We start from the raw sequence: 16,708 nt of genomic DNA on the forward strand, positions 1-16,708 counted from the left end.
ATTGTGGAATACAGAGCCCAGCTCTCTCAGCTGCTCAGTCCGTGCTCTGGACCATATAAGCTGGTAACAAGTAGCCAATTCTCTTATTCTGCACCCAGGTGAGATGTATTTCAGTAGGTGGAAAAAGGACCTACTTTTCAGAGGACCTTTGTTCTACATCCCTCTTCAGGAATATTTAAAAGCAATGTCAAAAATTGATTATCTAAACCAAATATTATTTCAAACCTGCCCAAACCGAACAGCTAGACAGGATTCCTTGTGAAATGCAGGACCAGCAGATTGATATACATTTAAGGATCTGTAGAGAATGGGGTTACTCTAAACTTTAAAAGTATCAGTCTGAAACCACCACATTACACCTTTCTGCACATTTCAAACAAGCCTTCCTTGTAAGGCCGGGTCTGAAACCCTCAGCTGCCTATTCCAAGTCAGTTCCACCCCTTTTGGGCATGTTCTGGTCAAGTCTTGTTTACAATGAGTTTGTAAAATCGTGAATACTGAGGTACTACTCAGGCTGTTACCCAAGTACATCCCATCAAAGCACAACTTTGGCAGACTCCTCTTGATATCGTAAACAATAAAGAAAACATGAGCTTTTTTTCTTGATTCCACAAATATTTTACAAAACCCAACGCAGACTTGCTGGCTCGAGACAGCTCCCACCCTTGTGACCAAGAATAATCTGGAACTTGCGGAGAGAAAATTCTTTCCTACAAACCATCATCAAATCCCTCCACTTTACATTAAAAACAATCATTTTTACAGAGGTCTGATGTATTTCAATAGATTTGCCTTCCTGGCATAACTGATGGGATATCACCCAAGCTGGAACGTCTTCTATGATATCACTAAAATATCAAGTAACAATCGAAACAGGTTTGGATGTAAGAGGAAAGCATTTAATTAAGTTTCCACTTGTGAAAAGTCCTTTGTAACGGGCTCAGACTGGTAGGTGAACTCCCCACCCTTCTGGTTTAATCCAGTGGTGCCCACAGACGAGTTCTGGTTTCGGGGCAACTCAGGCTTAGTCATACTTCTGAAAAGTATTTCTAGAAAAAATAAGAGCTGTCTTCCCTCAGTAGTGGGCTAAGAAAAAATCCATGGGTGAAACATCCTCTCCACCTCTTAGTGTTTGCAATATATTATAGATAGATGTTATCACCATGAAGCTTGTCTATTATGGGTGATGATGTGATGGGGTCCCATATACAGGGATAAAACCAGAAAAGATGCCTAAGTGCTCGTTTACACAAAAAATGGGTTTTTAAAATAGCAGTTGAGACTTAGCATCACAGGCCAAAGAGTCTTCTACACATGCGTAGTGCTCCTTAAAATACTTCATAGGCTTTTCACTAAGTTATCAGCCATTTAAGGCCATTAAGGTAAAAACAAGCCTTCCCACTTCTAAGCTTCAGTAACCTTTCTCCAGCAGCTGACAGACAGGCTGTCTCCAACTATCTTCTGCACCATTCTAGCAAGACAGTTCACATGAGATTTTTTTTCACTGGCCTTCTGGACCTATTTTGTTCCACGTTCCTGCCACCCGACAGGGAATGAGCTTCTCCTCTTGCTCCTTGGATGTGAGTGAATTCCCAAGCAAGGCTGACATAGAAAAGAAGCAGTGGACCCTCAGCGCATTTTGAGGACAGCTTTGATTCTTCTGAACTAGTAAGCTTGCAGACTCAGGCCTTGGTGGCAAATCTGCCTGGTTGACATGAATGGAACTGATTGTAAGAGAAAAACCTTTTAGTCTCTGCTGATGAAAGCATAAAAATTTGGCTTTACATAAAGATTCAGGAAATTCTTCAAAAGCATAGAGTAAAATGTTTTCTGTGTTTAAAATTGGAGTTCTGTTAAACATCTTTTGTGTTGAGTTCACCTCTTAGGATATCCCTTTTATCAGATGTAGATGTTAATCTGTTACATCCTTAAAATAATTTATATGATTATCTTATCAGATAAAAGATTGAGGTGACAGAGATGGATATATTATGAGGCACAGAATAAAGTGCTAAATATAGTAATTTTATTATACACCTCTCCAACACCTGCAATGTCTTCCACTGAAAGGCTGAATTCTGCTACTTTCTATGGGCAAAAATTCCATAATCTGAAGCTGAAATGACAAAATTTGGTCCTAAAGATTTATGCCTTCCAAGAACTGAGTGTTTAGATCTATAACCTTATACCCACATCACACACAGCAAAAATGTAGCAAGGTAAAGCTGAGCAACTTGTAAATAAAATAGTGGCAATGAAGGGGTTAAAGCTGTTGTTAGCTCTCACAACTATAAACACAATTGATGCTGCCTTTCTACAAAATACTGTTAAAAAAAATTAAAAGCCTTACTAAAAAAAATCTGGCTATTAATTAATGACTCAGTATTAGATTAGAAACATGAACTGTAATTTTTTTCTTGGAGAATTAGCCCCTGCTTCAGTAAAGGTACACTTAGTTTTCAGCAGTGGAAACATTTAAATTATTTCAAGTTTGCTTAAAATTAAATACCTTGCTAGCCTAGTCAGTTATTTCTATTTGTTGCTGAAAGAACTGTTCCAGCAATTCTCTCAAAGATACGTAATTCAGAAGCTTCAGAAAGTCTGGGGTTTCTTGTTGAGCTTCTGCACATACATTTACAGTATTCAATCTTTTGCATATGTTAAGGAACAGTATGAGTATTAACAGAAAGAACCACAAATTTATTTTTATTCCTTCAGCCAAGCCACAAATAAATGACTCCTGCAAACAAACCAAATACTATTTAGTAACGGCAATGTAAATGCCATGGACTTATTTTATTTGGATATAAAATATTAAAGTAAATGATTATTTGCTGTGACACTCATTTTATCGTCTTGGAGAAAAAAGCAACTCTGAGAAAAGTTTTCTTGCTGTTCTTCAAGGAGCACTCAATCTGCTTTTCAAAGTTATTTAATAATTTGTCATAGAATGGTTAACTATAACCTTACAAATACTGTCAGCATGCTTCTTCCCATTGGGCAAACAACTTCAAAATCTAATTTGTTTGTGTTATTGGTCTTACTAAATATTAGTCTTTGCAAGTCTGGTTTACACCATTGATGTTAACTATGCTAACATTCTGATTTTGTTCTGAAGTATTCCACAACAAGCTGATATTATACAATACAAGCCCAAGAGCTAGCCGATCCAGTTTACTGAGTATACTTAGTGTATTTTGCTACTGATAAATCAATAAAACCATGTTGTAATCTACAAACTTCCATCTCTGTGAAGCAGCTATAAGCAAACTGTAAATGAACACACAGGTCAAAAACTGGGATGCTGTGATTATGTTGACTCTGAAAACATTTGACTTTCATAGAATACATTTTAGTGTTTGAGAGAACGAAGTTTCAGCACTGCTTATATTTTCGTGAAAGGCTGAGATGATAAATATTCAAATGATGATAAATATTTGTGTTTATATTGTAACTACCCATACTTTAAGAAAACAATATCTGCACAGCAATCCACAATTTACAGAGGTTAAGTAAATGTAAACCACAGCTACACAAAGAAAATAAATACTTGACTTAGACTGTATGCTCAGTTTTGCATTCTTCATCCATGTGAAACTCCCTGCAGTCAATGGTATCTACCTTAGGCGTGCAAAGAATGCTTATCTGTCATTCCCTTTGGTTGGGATTTTTTGTCTTCATTCTGTTAAGTACAGCCCTGAATATAAGCCTGGCATTGATCATAAGCCGTCAGATACTAAAGGCCTCACTGTAATTTATGACACCCAAAATACGCCCATGAGAATGATATCCCATAATCTGCTCTGGCAATATCACACCTTGTAACCGTGTGAGACCTTTGGTACTGATACCACAAACTGCTCTATTAAGGGCTGTCTTCAAATGAAAATGAGATGCCAAAAGATATGATGAGTCATTAGTACTCAGCTGCAGTAATTCTGAACATCACCAAATCTGCCTTTTGGGACTCTGGTATTGAGAATGGGATCTGCAGCTCCATGCCTGCTCTGCACCAGTACATTCCTCCTCCAGACTGCACAGAGAGCACGGCAGCACCTTGGGATGGGATTTGCAACAACTTGTTTCTTCTAAGGTGACAAAGATAACAGCAGTGCTACTACTCCTCCTTTTTAAAACAAGTATAAAAAATTATACTATCAGCTAGAGCATTTGGCCAAACTAAGGAAAACCTGGTTGTAACCCAAATCTGCCGCTTCTCAGGAGAGCTGTACACTCCAGGGCTGAAATGTCTTCTCTACTTCTCTTTCTGAAGCTATGAATTTCTACAGAAGGAACATCTGAAATGTTACTAGACCTGAAGGTGTGATTGAGGGCGCTCACCTAGCAACTGGGAGATGGGTGTTCTGATACTGGCTCTCTATTTATGTTCAACAGGCATTGGATAAAACTGAGAAAAAGCCCTAAAGGAAAGTGTCAGAACCACGTCTTGCTTCTCTAGCCTGTTCACGGCTCTCTGATCAGAGAAGCCTGCATTATTTTCTGCTATGTAGTACTGCTTCAAGGCAAGGAATAGAGACCGTCCAGGCCAAGCCTGAGTGGCTAAAATATCCCCCTGAGATACAGGATATGGACAAAAATCTGGACGTGAGCTGGCAATATGTGCTGGCAGCCCAGAAGGCCAACCGTACTCTGGGCTGCAACAAAAGAAGCATGGCCAGCAGGTTGAGGGAGGTGATTCTGCTCCTCTACTCTGCTCTGGTGAGACCTCACCTGGAGCACTGTGTCCAGCTCTGGAGCCCTCAGCACAAGAAGGACATGGAACTGTTGGAGCGGGTCCAGAGGAGGGCTACAAAAATGATCCGAGGGCTGGAGCACCTCTCCTATGAGGACAGGCTGAGAGAGTTGGGGCTGTTCAGCCTGGAGAAGAGAAGGCTGCAGGGAGACTTTATTGTGGCCTTTCAGTACTTAAAGGGGGCCTATAGGAAAGATGAGAACAATCATTTTAGTAGGGCCAGCTGTGACAGGACAAGGGGTAATGGTTTTAAACTAAAACAGGGTAGGTTTAGACTGGATATAAGGAAGAAATTCTTTAAAATGAAGGTAGTGAAACACCATAATGGGTTGCCCAGAGAGGTAGTGGAGGCCCCATCCCTGGAAACATTCAAGACCAGGTTGGACGGGGCTCTGAGCAACCTGATCTAGTTAGCGGTGTCCCTGCTCACTGCAGGGGGGTTGGACTAGATGACCTCTAGGGGTCCCTTCCAACCCAAAGCATTCTATGATTCTATGATTTGAACCAGGATCTCCTCAGATGGAGGAGGAAATTGAGCTCCATTCTGTCACAGCCCGGAGGAGTACCCCTGCTCCCAAACAACCACCACTTAGAAAATGGGCAGGGGGGCACAGCTGCCAAGGAACCTTTAGAAAGAAAATGTCTGAGGTCACCCTGCTCTGTGTGGATGTCAGTGCAACCAGTCAGCGCCACTCTGGTTCAGCACGTGCTTCTTTGTTTGGCTCTCTAAGGAATCCAGGCAGAAAAGACAAAAAGTTGATTGCATTTTTTTCAGTCAGAAGTTTTCTGCTTATGCTAACACAAGTCCTCTCTTCTTTGGGCTGGAAAGTTATCAGTATTAGTGGTACTAAGTCATCAGACACTCCCTCCATCACAGCCTGCAAATTTTACCTGGACTGTAACATGGAGTATGCAATTCAAAAATTGGTAAGTGAAGTGCCATCCAGTAAAGGTAATATAGTCCAACATGGCATACACATTTCATTACAGCTTTGCAAAAGTGATATATTTCCTTTTGTACAGCATGAACAGTAAGTTAGCTTTACCAAGGGAAACAAGACCTGCCTAGTGATACAGAAACGCGGAATACCTACAACAGTCCAGAGAATATGCCACCAGTGACTGAAGTTGTTCAGCTCACCTTAGATTTGAATACTAGTTCAATATTTTATTTCCTCCAGACCCAGAAAACTGATTTCCCTCTATACGTTGAATTTCTCTGAGGCTGCCCATAACCCCTCTGGCTTACTCAATTCTTTTATTACAGCAAACAGGTATCTCTGCAAGACTTTTTAAATTCATCATTTCACAATAGTGCAGCCTGAGAGGAATTTTTCTGAGAGGATTCACTGGCGCCAGCACAAATTTCCAAGTATTTAAATAAATTCTGACCCTATTATGTACTGCTTTCAGTTAGATCACACATGACTTTCTTCACACATTTCAATTAGTCCTAATTCCTCACTAAATTCTTAAAGCAGGCTAATTCCAAGCCTATTGCCCCTAAATCCAATAAATTCACACTGCCTGTTATTGCTACCCTAGTTAGGTAGTATTTTCATATATGACATGATGCGATTGTAACTAGATTTTGTGATTTAGACTTTCTCATGTTCCTATTCATGTCTTGCATGCCAAAGAAACTTTGCATCAGCTCTGCTGCACTCTGCAGAATTCTTTGGGGTATGTGGTAGTTTTGCGTGTCTGGGAATCTTCCATCTGGCTAGTGTGGGTTTCCTAAACACCATAAAACCCCGCCTGTGGAGATTGTGTATCTCTTATGGGCCCCATGGAGCTTATAATCTGCTTTTAATCATTGCACGAGGCAGCCAACACATCAGTCCTCATCAAGTAGTTTTTTCCATGTTGAATCTCCTTTAATAACTTTTGATCCAGTTCTGAAAGTCCAGAACTATTGCTAATTTTCATTGGTTTCTTAAGACTGCTACAAGAGTTGTCAGCTCCCCATTTCCTTCCACAAAAACTCTCATAACCATTGACCTCTGTGGCTTGCTATAGCAAGTAAAAGATTCTTAGCACTTTGCCCTCACTTGCTCATCTTTTGAAAGTACCCACCAGCATCTGTTTCCCAGTAAACTACAGGTCATATCCTTAACTGGGACAAATGAATGCAACTCGGTGCGACAGAGCTAAGCCAATTTGCTGTAACTAGGAAACTAGCTCTACATCTACATTCTTCAACAAGTCACCAGAACTTACTTTACATTTCAAAATGCCACCACCAATTAAGTGATTCCCTATATGAAATTAAAAGATTACCAACTATTCAATCCCAGCAGAAATTCACAGCAGCAGGCAGCACAGTGGTTTTCATTAAAAAACTTTTGACATCTGCTAAATTATTTACTAACACAAATCAGTGAAACTATTAATATCTATGAAGCTGCACTCCTAGCCTCCAGTAGTTAATGTGTTGATCTGACATTCATCAGAATACAGCTTTATAAGTAAAAAAACCCCAAAAGTCTAGTTTTAACAGGGTAGTCTGAACATCTAAATGTAACATCTTCATAAAGACATTAAGTTGTGTTTATTGTTTTGAAATATGAAAATTTAAGAACTGTCTCTCTAAAATTTAAAGAAAGCCAGTCGAATTATCTGACATATAGTGGTTCCTCCAAAACAAATAGCTTTAAGTCCCAGTGAATGTAAAACTTGTTTCTTTTGTGCAGTGCTTCTGCCTGCAATTTCTAATTATCTAGCTCCATTCTTATCTACAAGGAGTGACTGAAAGCATACAAGCTACAATGTCTACTTCAACTAAATATATGTAGGTATGATTTTAAAAGGGAGATAACGGGTTAACAACATCTGCATGTTGCAAAGAGGCTCAATTAGGATAATAATTCAGAAATCTTGCTTTTAGCCTGTCCCCTGCATAGCTGCGCTGTACTGAATACAATCCACACACTAAAGATATGTTTGCAGTTAAAAAATCTCCAGAGACTTTAGACCCATACATAAAGATACTCATTTCACTCTTTTCTGAGACACTGACCTGTATCCTCATTTAAAAATGAACACCACATCTTTATGTTATTAAATCTTTGTTTTGATCTATTAGTATTCACCAAAGTGCCATTTTATACAACCCCGCACTGAATAGGCAAGGCTGGAGGTAACCATCTGCAGCTTTAGAGCCTGCGTTTGAATTGATGAAAAGAGCTTTGTGTTTTCATTGCCAAGTTTGATTCTTCCAGTCATTAGACATTCCCCTCAGATCGCATCAATGAAGCGGACTCTCTTACACCCATGTGTTAAATTCTCTTCTCCTCATGGTTTCCTTTGCCAGCTATACTCCAGAAAGACTACTGGGTCTTAGCCACATTCTTCTCACAGCTGTGTTAAAAAAGAGCATCAGAGCGTCTTCCCAAAATCCATATGTGTATCTGGTCAGTCCCCTGTCGGAGGGTCACCTCACATTGTGGTGTGATTATTCAAATATTCATTCTTGTTCTTGCACTGCACTGCTCAGATCATTCTGGGAAAGATTAGACCCTCCAGCCAGCACCGGCAAACGTCTTGGACGTTGATGTGAAACGCACACAGCTCTCGTACTCCTAAGGCAGAGGAGCTTTACTTTACTTTAACCACGTAATAAATGCTTTCTCCTTCTTTCTTTCCATTTTTTGTATTCTTTTCAACTGCGTCAAACGCTGGTAAGAACTGTTTGTTTTTGCAGTGTCATTGATCAACTTATTTATCAGCATCAGCTAAGGAACAGAACTAAGTGAGCAACTAAGAAAGCAGAGAAAGCGTGTTCAGAAATGCGTGAGGGAAATCCAGGACTACTCAAAAAAAGGGTGTGTTCCAGTAACAATGAAAGTTAGGCGGCCAAAAAATACACCTTAAGAGGTAAAGCAAATGTTATTAAGGGTAGTATTTCTTTTATGAGAGATAGTAATTTCCTTTGATAAAACTATCTGCTTATTGAGAAGATTGCTCAGTTTTCTTTTGTATTCGATCCACGGAAATGTTTTATGCAAACCTGTAACTCTCCTGACTTCCTCCTTAAAAGAAAAAATCCCCAATATCAGAAGAAAAGGTGGCTTTAATAAACAGTTAAGGTCAAATGAAGTAAGAATTTCTCTTTTACATCACTTAATCTATTTGCTCTGTTCATAGTAAGAACTACCTCAACAAAGTGCACAAGCAGCATATTTCTCACCATTTATGCTTATTTTCATACCCGTATATTTTAGCATTGCACCATTACTTTGTGGATTTGTGTTTACTTTTAGAGTATTACATAGAAATTCTACACACGCACCCTCCGCTGCCACCTTACACAGCTCTGAGTGTGCACGTGTTGGTGGTGCTCACACGCAGAGAGCTACGCTTTACTGAGCTCGAATTGTTAAATTGTGAGAAAAAACAGAAGCCCTCAACAGACAAATTGCATTAACATTCACTCCAGCTGCAAAGCTGTTGCAGAAAAATAGAACATTTCCTGGAAAAAACACATCAAAAGTGGCCTCAACCTTTACTGATAATTGGCTAATATTGATCTGGTATTACATTACAACCTCCTCTGATCTCACTGACATCAGTAGCCACTCCTCAATCCCAGAGGTTCCAGCGGGAAGGACAGTTTTAAAATGTCTTGCTTCCTCTGCTGGCAGAGGCATTAATTAATTCACAGGCTTTTCCAGCCACCTTCTCCAGGTCAGCCCATTTCCCTGCTGGGGCTGCACCAGCTGGCTCCTGCCTTCTCCGGCAGGACAAACTTGCAGGGGGCCTGTGGTGCTGCGCCAACGCTCCTGGTGAATTCTGCACCGCTGTCCTAATTCTTTGTTTGTAACCGTGAATTAGAAATGTTAACTAAATATAGAAAATTATAGTCATAGCCATTCTACAGTATAGGTCAAAAATATTAAGCATCATGCAGATCATCATAATTTCCTATTGAATAAATACGCACTGTGTTACGTGTGCACGTACATGTATTTATTTACACACACCACACAGTTAAAATGTATATTTGCTTTATAAACTAAAATAGTGCTCTTTTAAAAGTCTAATATGCTTCTTGTTAATGTTTCAAAATCAAAAGAAATTCAAACTAAATCTGTGTGGCCACTCTCTGAGCACCAACATTTTCTGTTTCTCACCACCGCCCCTGCTAGGATGGCGAATCATCTTCACAGGCAAGAGCCCGCAGTCGCAATTTGTATCTCACACAGCAGTGAGCCAATGTGACATGTTCACCCTACTCCAGTATAAACAGAATTTTACTATATCCAAGTTCACTATAAGCAGATTCCAATATATCCCCCTTCTGGTTCACAGCTGCTGTTTCGTGTGGGATAGGATCCAGAAATTTTTTAGATGCTTTGTGTCCTGACGGAAAACACAAGACCACTATTCTGACTTGTATCTCTCACTTAGAAAGCAACAATTGCAGGTGGGCACAGGAATGGCTGACACGATGGCAACGCTGTGGAGAAATTACATGTCTGTCTCAAGCTCTGCATATGATGCTGAATGCAAACACTGAAGTTTTTCGGAATATTAAAATAATTCTTCAGTGTTGCCAGAGAACAGATTATCAAAGGCAGAGTGAACACCAGTAAATTACATGGTACGAAGATACAAAGCACATCCTTTTTCAACATTATTTTAATTATTCTAATTATATTCTTTCTTAATGAAGCTCATAATTATTTTCCTCTTCTGATTTTTAACTGTTGCTACATTATTCAGATATTTTACTGAATAACACTGAGAAACAACTTTATACAGCTGCTAAAAATACTTCCCTCATATGTCAGAATTCAATTTTACTTGAGCGTTTAAAAGTAGTCAAGAAAACAGATGTTTTAGAACCCTATTTAGGCTATGAATCATAGTGTCACATTTTAAATTACAATAAGCATCCTCTTAAGACTGTGCTAATAATTAATACCACTGCAATTAACACCAAGAAGCCTTTCTGTTGACGGGTTTATAAATTGTCAGTTCCTTTCTGAAATGTAGAACATCCTACATCTTTGAAATAAAAAGCTAAGCTAACAAATGAGTTCCTGCCTAATTGCCAAACACTGATTTGTATGAAGCGGTTGAGGTTACAAAGAAATTGGGAATTCTGAGCCCGGTTTCCCTGCTGATGAGTACGAACTGTCTGTGTAGCTCTCCCAGAGGTGTCAGAGGAATCTCTATAGTGTCACACAAGGGTTCTTAGCTCAAAGTAAACACACTTTCCACAAACTCAGCTGCTTAATCTGTTTGCAGGTTGAATTATAAGATGGGGGTGGATGACTCCGGGTGCTGGGAAGACGCACAGAGCATTTCCACAGTTTCTTGGCAAAAAGGGCATGCTATTGTCATCAAAAGACTTCACCCAATTGTTTAATTTTGCTATAGGCTCAGTGGTCTGATCTGAGCAATAATGAAAACTAACCTGACCAAAATTTTCCCAAGTAGTTGAGCATGTTAAATTGCGTAAATTCTTTTCACTATAGCAGTGCATCACCACCGCTTTAATTCAGGTTGTGGCTGCACTTCTACTCTGGCCACCCTGGTTACACAGGATTAAACAAGACCGTTTCACCAAAAAAAGACCCAAACAAAAAACAATCCTCACTTAAATAGCTATGGTTAGTAAATGTTTATAAATAAAATAAAATGAAATAACAACTTTAAACAACCTACAGAAATGTTTAGTCAATATTCTCTTTAACACCCTGTAATTATTTTTCATAGGCTTAATTATTTTAAGCATGCACCTGCTGAAGTTTCAAATATATCTAAGAGTTCAGAATAAAGATTTGAATGGTTCTCAGACAACCACTGGAGGTTTTAAAGAGATGACTGAAAAGATGTATTTTCATATATCTATCTTAACTATATTTTATGTTATATTTAATATATGTTATTAAACATATAAAAATATAATGTCTTTATTTTTTTAATGGGAGAACTCAGCAAGTATTTTTTTAAACAGGAAGAACTCTTGTTAGGTCCTTGCAATATGTTATAAGCCAATTTCTGGCTACTTGGGAAATATGCTGAAGACACTGAAGTTGAAGACAAATATGGACAGATGGGAAAATTTGCATCAGTTCAGCATCAACCACCTCGGAAGGGTGAGAGAGGGGAATTTTGCAGCTGATGAATGTGATGTAGAGACGAGAAGTGCCAGACCGTGAAAAGGCTCTGCCTACACTTTTGCCTATGTCCCAGCGATTGGACTTTCGAAGGTTTATGTGCTAGTAATAGCAAAGATGACAATAAGGGTTTCAGTAGAGATGAACTTCAGGTTTTGGAGTTCAGTAACCTTTTAACAGGGAATCTTATGACGTGAAAGAGACTACAATCCCTGTTCACCAACTCAGAGGCTTCCTGTTGGTTTCAGTGAGATTTTGAAGCCACCCCTGAACAACACCATCAGCATTTACCATGGCATGAAACCTGCCAGATGCCTAACACACCAAAAATAAGAACCTTAAAATCCTACCATGCAATTATAAAGGCAAATACTCTGTTGCTATAGGATTGCCATGGGGTAAAAAGACAGTGAAAACCATTCACAGGAGATGGAAACACTTTCTCTGTGCCTTGCACATGTAGAAAGCAGTTTCCATAACGGTAATGACAGGCACGCTGACTTGCGCAATACTATAAAACTGCTAAAATGATCGGCTTCACACCGAGTAGGTAATGAGCTGAACGGCTGACAAAGGAATCGTTTTAAAGAACCTTTTCTGAGCACCACCACACTTTCAGTCATAGACAAAATACCAGAAGAAATGACGTTTCATTTGGGTTTCAACTGCAATTTTTCTTGAAAGAAGGCAAGCGACTTACTTCTGAACCTTTTCATTGGCCTCCCGTGAAGCCTCCAGGGCTGTCTGGAGCTTCAGCTCTGTGTCCTTTTGCTCTGACCGAGCTTGCTGCAGCTGAGCTGCCAGATCTTCAACCTGGCGATAGGTAAGGGTCACGACATCCCCCCTGCCTTGCAGTCCGCCCTCAGAAGCACCGAAAGTACAGTGAAGCTGCTCATTCAGGCTCATTCCTTCAGACAAAGATTTGTATAAGCTGTGAAAACAAAATCATACATGTTACTGAGCTTCAGTCTAAGGCTGAGCTGCAAGAATACTACACTCAGTTTAATTAGTATTTTTAATATTATTATATGGATCCACATGCACTAATACCAAAACAAGTTTTATTTGAAACGTGACGGAGAACAAAAAGAACATCCCATTTCCACAAGACTCTTATAGAAGTATGTAACAGCTATCAGAATTTTAGAAAGTCAAAAAACTACTCAACAAAAAATTAAAAGAAAATATTTTTCAGCTGTAGCATCTTCTTGATTATCTCTGAGCTGCAACAAAAACCTGTTAGTGTGATTTACATGAAGTTGAATTAACCAGTGTAAGTTATTGAAGTGTTATTAACTCGTGTTACACAGGACTCTATTTTAGCAAGCAGACTCACCAACTATAAGGGGGTTTATTTGCAAAATTGCAGATTTTTCAATATAATGAAAGGAATAAAATTGCTACAATGCAAAAATTAAAATCATTAAGTCAGTAGGATTACTTAGAAATAGGAATGATTTGCACATGCTAACCATTTCTGAAGATCTTTGGCCAATATTTTTGTGAGAGGAAACTTAAAATATTTCTTGATGCTGGTTTAAATAAGCTAGTAACACCTGTACTAGAATATACTGTGTCTTAAATAGTCTCTCTATAATAGACAGCGATAGGTAACCTGCCAGCATTAGGGTTTTATAACTGGACATTTCAATATCCATAGTGTCCTCCACCATAATTTCTTGCAAGGTCCCTTCTGACCCACTGTTTTGGCTTCCACTCATGCAAAAAGTAGATGTGTTTACCATTTATTTCGCACTGAAGTGAAATATACATTCAACCCATTCCATTTTATACATGATTCAGGTATATTCATAGAGATACCAAATCACTGAGCACAAAAATAATACCCTTTCATTGTACAAACCAGAATACAGTACTACATGCTTTGTATTTGTGTGCCAGAAAGTTCTGGACAAATCAAAGGGACATCAGAAATTAAAAATGAACTTGAATAGGGTCTTAAGGAAATAGATTAATGAAGCTACAAGAAATAAACACGCCTGGACCAGCTAATAACAGATATGGAAAATAAGCAAAAATAAGGATATTAGCCAGACAGGTTACCTATAAATAATGAAAAAAGGAGAATAAAGAAGAAGAGAGTACATCAGGTAAAAAATTCTCAACGAAGCCTGTTGACTATGGAATTATTTCCCAAGGAATCAGTAGGTAGCCAGCTGCTTGAGTTATTAAAGTGCAATGGTACAAATCACATTAATAGCTGATTACTAGGGGAGGAGCCTGCACCTGCAAGCTCTCTGTGGAATTAGCAACGATTGCTTCCCTTCTCTTTATAGCCATAATTCTTTGGTGAATTTTACACCAGTGGAAAATGACACTGATGGTAGAAGAAATTCCTGGAAGACATTTATAACAAAAGCGATGTCAACAGGACATCACCATGAGCAGTTTTTAGATAAATAACTGAAGCAATTTCAAAACAGCTTCAGGAATATCAGAAGCTGTTGCTGTATTGATGAATATGACTCGAGACCATCCCTCTCTGAGTGATGACCATGCAAATATCAAACATTATTTCAGTGTGGATTTCTAGTAGCAGTGCACACTGATTACAATACTCAGGACACAGTCTGCATGACAGCTGCTAGTATGCAATAGCATCTTTTCTTTCTTTCCAGTTTATTAAGGTGTTTGTATCAAAAATACCCTTCATTCCAACAGCCCACAGAGGAAAATCATATACAAACTAAAATATAATATACATGGACAAGCAAAATGTGGATGAACTAATAGAAATCCAGAAACTAAAAGGTCAGAGTGTTGATATGTCATTACACCTACTACCTGCAGTTGTCTGAAAATAATGTGAAGAACCTTTTCAATTAAATGAAGACATATTGAAAATATAAATATTTATAAAGGGACATTAAAATCCCTATAACAGACTCATTAAAAATAAAATTACTTTAACAGTTGCACATAAAATTTACTGACTGAAGTTCCACTATGGTTGAGCATTTATCACCATAGAAAAATAAAAAGGTATGCAAATAATGCTGGAAGCAAGTTACCAAAATACCACTGCTGCCCGCTTCTTAAACACCTGGCAGAAGATTAAAAGAAAAAAAAAAGACAGATGAGAAGCTAAACCATTCGGTATATATATGGGTCCCTGATTTAAAAAAAAAAATGGACAGCATAAATATTCTAACTTGATCACACCAGCTGCGAGTTTTTTTTCAGAACATATGAAAAATATAGTAATTTATTTACATTCTGAAATACTGGCCCTGTGTGGCTCCTTCTCAAAGACTGGCCATGAACAATACAGTATGCAATGCACTATTATATGTTTTAACTCACAGTGATTGCATCTGAGTGATCAATAGATTCTGACAGGTACATATTTTGTAGCTAGTGTGATTCCTCCAGATAAAGGCACTGTGGTTGATAGATCTTTTAAACTTCTTTTTTACAAAAGCATGCAATTGCCAGATTTCCATCAGTATGTGCTTTGCTAAAATACTTCTATTTAGTCCCTTTTGATACTTATTAATTTGTAATTCCTTCATTAATGTCCCAAAGATTATTTCTTCAAAGAATATTGATGCTATACATAAAAAATAAATGGGACTTCTAGGCCTGAAGAATGGGTCACAGAAGGATTCAAACAGTTCCTTTATTTAAGCAATTCACACGTTCTTTACAGTAAGCCCTTTGCTTTACTATGGCAGCACGGCCCCTCTTGTTGCTCCAGCTTGGGTCTGAGAGCTTCAAGGGCCTACCTTAACTGTGTCCATGCAGAAGAAAACCTGATGTGTGATGATGTCACTCATGCAGCTCCTGCAGATAGCAAGAGGTTTCCCCATCCCCCAAAGTCAGAGTAGCTTCAAGCCTGCTAAAAAATTTCACCAGTTGTAACTGCTCCCAGGAGGGACTTGACTTTGGCTGAAAATCAACTGTATGAAGTGGTGCTCTTATAACACTTCTCTCCTTGCCAGGCATACTTTTGCTGCAAGGTGGGAAATAATTTTCCTCCTAAAGCAATTACTGAACAACACAGAGAAACCTTCCACCTAAAGGAAGAAAAAAAAACCCAGCAAAAAAACAAACATTCCCTATCCGTCCCCTCCCTCCTCCCCCACCCCAGTGATAAACATATCCAATGTTCCCAAAGGCATGTAGGTCTGACCTTGGTTTTCACCACAAATGTTTCTGACACTCAAGTTCTGGAGACCTCTCAGACCCCAGCCTGCACTTAGGATGGCTTTAAAGAGGGTCCCTTCATACCGCTGAGTAGACTCAAGGGCCAGGCAGCATTAATACTTTGAAAATACTACCTCAAAGGTGCTCGTAGGAAACAATGCAATAAGACAATATTAAAAAAAAGCCCATAAGACCTACGAGGACTTTGACATTTTGCTGTAAAGTGGAGGATATAAAATGGTCAAGTTTGCATTACATGTGAGTCAGGAGCCTGACAGCTGGCAGGCTGGTAACTAGATGGCATTGCCCTACCATAGACAAATATTTTACTAGCCTTCCTTTGCCTGCAATTACGTGAGTTAAGAGGACTGTGTTTTCTCTTAAGTACAACCACCCAAACACCTCTCACCAATTTAACTGAAGGCAGCAGCTCTGTTAGACTGTGGCGCACAGGCCACAAGACCATGCTATAACAGTAGTGAGTCGCACCTAACGCAGCGTATGTTCTTTGCACTGTCACTCCATTGCAGAGCGTCGCTCTCTCATGTGTGATGTACACACACGTTCTTAGTCTAGGATGAGCTCAGGTGTCCTCTTTATTTTATATTCTCTCACCAAACCCAATGATAGGCACTTGTTTAACAGAGGCCACCACTGATTT

General features: G+C 39.0%; 1 protein-coding gene across 3 annotated transcripts in view; it reads right to left on the minus strand.

Moving 5' to 3' along the window:
• Positions 1-16,708, minus strand: part of MIPOL1 (mirror-image polydactyly 1) — a 183,950-nt gene that overhangs the window by 7,938 nt on the left and 159,304 nt on the right. For all 3 annotated transcript variants that reach the window (XM_035902022.1, XM_035902021.1, XM_009646682.2), the window contains one exon: positions 12,581-12,811. In XM_035902022.1, coding sequence (XP_035757915.1) covers positions 12,581-12,811 — 231 coding nt within the window. The remainder of the gene's footprint in view (positions 1-12,580; positions 12,812-16,708) is intronic.

This window comes from Egretta garzetta, unplaced genomic scaffold (genome assembly GCF_000687185.1).
Source record: "Egretta garzetta isolate BGI_Z169 unplaced genomic scaffold, ASM68718v1 scaffold79, whole genome shotgun sequence".
In the NCBI taxonomy this organism is placed as follows: domain Eukaryota; kingdom Metazoa; phylum Chordata; class Aves; order Pelecaniformes; family Ardeidae; genus Egretta; species Egretta garzetta.